Below are 7,204 nucleotides of genomic sequence, written 5' to 3'. Positions count from 1 at the left end.
ATAACTTATCATCAATTCATAAAAAAATAAAATAAAATAAAAGTTTTAGAAATTGGATTGAGAGGAAGAAGACAAAATCCCATAGTGGAAGACCGAGTCGGATTATATTCTGTCACCCACCAAAAACCACAACACAGAAGACGCGTCAACGAATCTCCTTCGTCGCCATTCTAAATTCTCATATTGCTTTCCATCTCACCAATCAAAACCCACCTCCAATTCGAATTCGAATTCCAATTTCATTTGGGTTTCATTTGGAATTTGGGTTCGAGCCACGAAGCAACCGCGATTTGGGTCGAATTTGGATAGCGAAACCAACGAAAGTGGGGCCTTTTTGCTCTTCTCTTCCTTCACTCTGCTTTGACTTTGACTGGTTGAAGCCGCGAGGAAGAAAAGTCGCACCTTCTTCCCCCTTTCTTTGCCCCTTCTCCTTCGCCTGCTGGATAATAAAACCCCCATTTCTTCCATTCTTCCCATCTCAAACTCCCTCCTATCGAGGCCTTCTCGATTTCTCTCCTTCGCGCTGAGGATTTTTCAACTCTGCTCTCTGAATCGAGCTGTTTGTTCCTTCAATTTCACTTCCAGGTATGCCAATTCTCCGATTTTCCAGTCTTCAGTTCTGCTGCTTTTGAATCGATCTGTTTTTCCTTCCTGTTTTTCGTGATTTTCCACATGGGTTTGTCTTGAAATGATCTGGGGTAGTGTTAAATCTTGAGGATTTGCGTGTTTTGGGCTACTTTTCTTCTGGGTCTGTCTAGGAGTTGTGATTTATGGGGGTTGTTGATTTCTTGCAGGAGTTGGATATGTGCAGTGGCTCGAAGAATAAAGGTGCTTCCTCGGATCCTGCCATGGAAGCCAAGTTTCAGAAGCTTAACGATGGGGGTTTCTTCTCTGCGAGTTCAATTTTGCTTGAACTATCTGCCTCTGATGATGTAGAAGGGTTCAAGAGAGAGGTGGAAGAGAAGGGTTTGGATGTTGATGAGCCTAGTTGCTGGTATGGAAGAGGGATTGGGTCAAAGAAGATGGGGTTTGAAAAAAGAACTCCACTGATGATTGCTGCCATGTTTGGAAGCTCCAAGGTTGTCAAGCACATAATTGAGACAGGCAAAGCTGATGTTAATAGGGCTTGTGGTTCAGACATGGCCACTGCCCTCCACTGTGCCACTGCTGGTGGCTCTGGCTCTTCCCTTGAGACCATCAAGCTCTTGCTCGATGGATCTGCCGATGTCGAGTGCGTCGATGCTAGTGGGCGAAAACCTGTTGATTTGATTGTTTCAGCTTACAGGATGGTGTGCAATTCAGGAAGAAAGGCTATGGAGATGTTGTTGAGGGGAGATGGTGTGGCTGGGGAAGGTGATCTGAGCCTTTACCTTGACGAAGACCAGCAGAAGATCACAGCATCTCAATCTGCAAAAGAAGGAACTGACAAGAAAGAGTATCCTGTTGATGTATCGCTGCCCGACATAAACAGCGGGATATACGGTACCGATGATTTCAGGATGTATACTTTCAAAGTGAAGCCTTGTTCGAGGGCGTATTCGCACGATTGGACCGAGTGCCCTTTCGTTCATCCTGGTGAGAACGCTAGGCGAAGAGACCCCAGGAAGTACCCGTATAGCTGCGTCCCGTGCCCTGAATTCCGAAAGGGGGCATGCCAAAAGGGAGATTCCTGTGAGTATGCACATGGTGTTTTTGAATCTTGGCTCCACCCTGCTCAATACCGAACCAGGCTCTGCAAGGATGAGACCGGGTGCACGAGGAAGGTCTGCTTCTTCGCTCACAAACCTGAAGAATTGCGCCCCGTGTATGCTTCAACGGGCTCTGGCATGCCTTCACCGAGGTCCCTTTCGAGCAGCGCAGGAGATATGTCTACCATGAGCCCGTTGGCTCTTGGTTCATCATCGTTGTCGTTGCCAACTACATCAACACCTCCCATGTCTCCTTTGGCATCAGTGTCTTCCCCTAAGAACGGAAGCTTGTGGCAGAACAAGATTAACCTTACCCCTCCTGCTCTGCAACTTCCCGGTAGTCGGTTAAAGTCTGCTTTGAGTGCAAGAGATTTGGATTTGGAGATGGAACTGCTCGGGTTAGAGAAGAACGCAAGCCAATTACAACATCAGCAGCAGTTGATCGACGAGATATCCCGGCTCTCGTCTCCTTCTTACTGGAGTGGAGATGTAAGCAGGAGTGCGGAGTTGAAGCCATCAAACCTTGATGACATGTTTGGATCACTAGATTCTTCCTTGTTGTCTCAGTTTCAGGGTGCCTCACTGAGAACCCCGATCTCAGCTCAGGTACAATCTCCGACTGGGCTGCAGATACGCCAAAACATGAACCAACTTCGTGCAAGTTACCCAGCTAACTTATCATCCTCACCTGTAAAGAAACCCCCATCTTTCGGCTTCGACTCATCGAGTGCAGTGGCAGCTGCAGTGATGAACTCAAGGTCTGCTGCCTTTGCAAAACGAAGCCAGAGTTTCATCGACCGAGCTGCAGTGACCCGCCTTCCTGGGCTGACCGCAGCTGCAAACTCTGCAGCTAAAATGTCTTCCCATCTCTCCGATTGGAGCTCACCCGATGGTAAACTAGACTGGGGAATGCACGGCAACGATCTCAACAAACTCAGGAAATCTGCCTCGTTTGGGATCCGAAACAATGGCCTAGGAGCTCCCTCCTTCACGCCATCAGCAGCGGAGGAGCCAGACGTCTCCTGGGTCAACTCCCTGGTTAAAGATGTTCCCTCGAACAGTTTCGAGATGTTCGGTGCCGAGAAGCGGCAATACAACCTCAAAAGAGAGGTGAACGAGATGCTCCCGTCCTGGATGGAGCAGCAGTTGTATGCAGAACAGGAGCAGATAGTGGCATAAGCAAGCGCTTGCCAAAATCCCTCCTCTACATTATGCTAACAAACTCAAGTTCTTCACATTTCATTCAATATTTGATTACAGAAACTATAGTTTAAACTTAGTAGTAAAGAGAATTGTTATAGAGGCAATTCGAGTTCAAGAAAAAGCCCCGAAGTTTCGATATGGGGTCGGTCGATCTTCAGCCAGATCAGTAACAATCTGAAGATCAGATCAGTAAGAAGATATCTTTGTATTCTTTTCATTGTATCATATTATATTTGTTAATTTTTTTCTCCATTTTGGGGGCGCTTATATAAGATGAATATGTATCCTTTTTCACTCTAGTATAATAAGAACAAAAGCTCTGTATTGTCTTCTGCAAACAGATTGTGAGGAACAGATTTTCCCCTTTTAATTTTCTCCTTAAAATGGGCTGTGAGGATTAAAAGTTCTGATTCAGCACTTGTAAGTCAGCATAATTTTTTTAAGAAATTTAAACATTCTGTAACTAACTATGTTTCTTGTTTCTCTTTTTTTTTTTGGAACATTCTCAAAAGTCTATAGAAATTTTTAGAAAGAACCAGACAAATTTCTTCTTTCTCATTTCTATTTCCAATCTTCTCTAAAACATAAATAAAAATATTATTTTATCTTACTTCAATTCATTGATGTTGTGATCCTATCTTTCATTTTTCTTGATTAAAAATGAAGAAACAGAAATATTATCGAACGGACTCGAGAAGTCCAAATAATTGGGAGGAGAAGGGGAAGATGAAGACGAAAGATGAAGATGGAGGAAGGGCAAGTTTGGAAAAATGAAGGCAGCCAAGCCAGACAGACAAAACCAGAAGAGTGACAGCAATCACAGCTAAAACCTTAGCTATATTATTAATTTAGGATTATTGGTTGGGAGAGACAGATTTGAGGTTGTCCAATTGGGTGGTGGGGCTCACTGCCTCTTGACTTTTTTAACCCTTCCATGTTCTTTTCATAGCCGCCCATGGGATTTTTTCCAACCCAAAATCTTATGATAGAAAGAGAGATTGCTTTGAAGTTTCCCACTTTTATCTTATTCCGTACTTGTTTGGCTCACGAGTTAGATTTTTAGTATTGAGTCTGTGTTTAGTACGTGAATTTCGAGGCATATGTTTGATTATTATCTCATCCACTGGAGAACTCCATATAAATTCAAGTTTGTAAAACTCATGAATCAAATGTAGGCGGTTGTGAATTCGCGTTTTTATAAAATTTTTTTAATCTAAATACACTTTTGTACCATTCTAAATTTCATAGTCGTAAAGTTTATCAAATCTTCTTGTCTAAGAGATTGCAGATGGGAGAACGACCGGGTAGCTACAAGGGGGAGAAGGAGAAGGAGATGGGAGAAAACTAAGCTCAACTATTATTATTATAGTAATAAGAAAAATTAATATCAAAGACGTAATATAACTATAATATATTTTACGAAGCTTTGAGTTTAAATCGTAAAATTTGAAAACCTAAACTTAAGGCCAATCAGAACATATCTCAGCGGATTAAGGTATATTTATTTAACCATGAGGCTGTGAGTTCAAATTTTCATTCTACATGTTAGTAAAAAAAATACTAAATAAACACAAAGGTAAAAAAAAAAAAAAAAAAAAAAAAAAAGGGATTAAATGGGTAACTTAACCAATTATTTATATCATATAGCAATTTTTTTTTTTTGGTTGAAATTTCTATTTTATGTCAACTTTGAAAATACTCATCGACACTTGTTGAATCATTCTATTTCTAGTTAAATCATTTTAAGAAATGAGTTCCCTTTTGAAAGCACAAGAATTATGAATAATTTAGCAAAAAGTTGCTCTCATAGCCCATCTAACCTTCCAAAACTAACAAAAGAAGAAGGTGCAAGTGAATTCCTCTTCTAATGGCAAAAACACTTTGGTTCATCAAATCAATAGAGAGTACCAATAGAGGTAAGAGTTAAGGAATAACAAATAAGGTAAAGATTATTTTAAAATGCTATTTTTGCCTTTGATGATAATTTTTAAGGAATTAGCAACATCAAGACTTTTTAATGCAATTCTTCAAATGTGAATAATATTTGGTTAAATTACAAATTTGGTCTAGATAGTTTTACGAGTTTCAATTTAATTTCTATGCTTTCGACTGGTTTCAAAGGTTTTGATTTGGTCCTTGTGGTTTACTCAAACTTCACAAATTGTCCCATGTTGTTATTATATTGAATTTTTTTTCTTTACAGCTGGACAAAAGAAAATTGATAGTTTTTAAGTAGGTAAAATACAATTTAAGGACAACTCGTGAGATTCAACCAATAGGCACCAAATTGAAACTAATCATAAATCATATGGGACCAAATTGAAATTAAATCCAGCCTAACCCACGAAGACAAAATTGAAACTTTTAAAACTATAGATACTAAATTTGTAATTTAACCATAATACCAATTTAATCCCTCAAACATTTGTGAACTCTAACAAACTTTTGAGTGAATTGATATTCTAGTTTCAATGTTTCTTATCATGTTACGATTGACATCCACTGCATACCAATTAGAAACGAAAATGTGATGTCAATCTAAACATTGTCCAACTCGTTAAGACATGTATCTTCTATAAGTTTAAATTTTTACGTTGTTGGGTTCAAAAGAAAAGGAAATGAAATATATGATTTGATAACTAGCAAGATTCATTTAACTAATTTACTTCATGTTTCACTGATTATGGGAATTTTCTCGACATATCAACATTTTCATCGACATTTCCACATGTCTATAAATTTGATCGACCTGAAGGGCGAATCAATATTTTCAATATATCGTTAAAAAATCAAGAAAATGTAACCAAAATATTACTAATGTAAACCTAATATTAATAATAGTAATTTCTAACTCATTTTAAAGTTTGAAATGCATATTTATTCATTTGAATGTTTTTTTTATAATCTTTAAAAAATATTCATCGAGATCGATATTATTTTATCGACATTTTAGTAAAATTGAGACATCCATTATTTTCGTACATTTAAAATTTTGGTATCAACCAATTTTCAAAAGACGACAACTGTCTTATTTGAATATCATCCTCTTCAGTGTAGGCCAGTTTGCAAAAGACAATAACGTCAACATCTTCTTTGAATTTCAACCCTCCTTTATGTGCTATTAATTAAATACCAAACTTCTTGTCAATCACTTCGCTTGTATTGATTCAATATATTTGAATGAAATTATTTGAATTATATAGATTATTGATCTAGTTTTGACTTCTTGTAACAATTATATTTCAATCTAATTTTTTATTTTCATCATTCTTGTCAATTAGAAAAGTCCAATTTGGTATGCTTTTTCAAATTTACATGCAACTTATTCCAAGCTATTTGAACTTTTGTAAATTAATTAATATATAAGATGCTATTCATATCTTCTAGTAATAATTTCAAATATTATATCAACTTTATTGATATGTATTTCACTATACACATGAATTTATTTTCTTCAAAGTCAAAAGTTATTCAACTTTTCTTTAACTAAAAAAAAAAAAAAAGTTAATTAGACCTCTCTTAAACCAAAAAGATTAAAGCTCGTGTAATGGAACCAAACAAAAGTGTCAACTGTGTTGAAATTGGGACTACAAGATTAAAAGTACTTTTTGAAAGTTCAAAAAAATTCTAGAAGTACTTTCAAATATTTAAGTAGATTTGCACCATTAGTAGTAAGCTACAGGAATTATAATATGCAATATCGTTAGGTCATTCAGCACACATTACGCTGTTTGAAGGTTACTTTATATCATAACCTAACTTTGTTTAAACATTTTTCTATCAATTTAGACGATTTTGCAAATGTTGAGTGATTTTACACTCGGCTTATAGATACTTCAATTTCTTTATTGTATCACAATTCCGGTAATTGCATCTACTAAGTTATAAGCTAGTAGTTCTTTGGTGCGACTGTGTGAATACAGTTCATCTTAATACTAATCCAGTTCGACATGCTAATTAAATTGTTGAACTCAAACATTTATTTACTCGAAATTTAATATTTGTAAAGAAGTTTCCTATTCGGCACATTTTTCCCTTTTAATTTGCACATATTTTTCTAGTCTTTGTCAACTCTACCTTTGGTTGTTGTTCATTCCAAGCTTTGCATCTTTTATGAGGAAAATCTCATAATAAAATCTCAAATGTTGCAATAAAATGTATATCCAACTAAAAATATTTACCAAAAGAGTATAAAAACAATAATTCAGGTAAAAAAAAAACTAGTTACCAATCATCTTGGTTAATAAACAAAACATAGCTCAACACTTGAACTAAAAAAATTACCCATCACTTGATTTAATATAGGTTTTAGT

General features: G+C 36.8%; 1 protein-coding gene across 1 annotated transcript; it reads left to right on the top strand.

Annotated features, from left to right (window-relative positions):
* The first annotated feature begins 426 nt into the window (after nucleotides 1–426).
* LOC111023721 (zinc finger CCCH domain-containing protein 29) lies at nucleotides 427–3,229 on the top strand. The gene is made up of 2 exons (XM_022301193.2): nucleotides 427–585; nucleotides 795–3,229. The coding sequence occupies exon 2, from the start codon at nucleotides 804–806 to the stop codon at nucleotides 2,865–2,867; it is 2,064 nt and encodes a 687-aa protein (XP_022156885.1). The 5' UTR covers nucleotides 427–585; nucleotides 795–803; the 3' UTR covers nucleotides 2,868–3,229.
* The last annotated feature ends 3,975 nt before the right edge of the window (nucleotides 3,230–7,204 follow it).

This window comes from Momordica charantia (assembly GCF_013281855.1).
Source record: "Momordica charantia cultivar OHB3-1 chromosome 9 unlocalized genomic scaffold, Mcharantia_2.0 BLBB01000009.1, whole genome shotgun sequence".
In the NCBI taxonomy this organism is placed as follows: Eukaryota; Viridiplantae; Streptophyta; class Magnoliopsida; order Cucurbitales; family Cucurbitaceae; genus Momordica; species Momordica charantia.
Note: the sequence above shows the minus strand (reverse complement) of the source record. Positions and strands in the feature narration are given on the sequence as shown.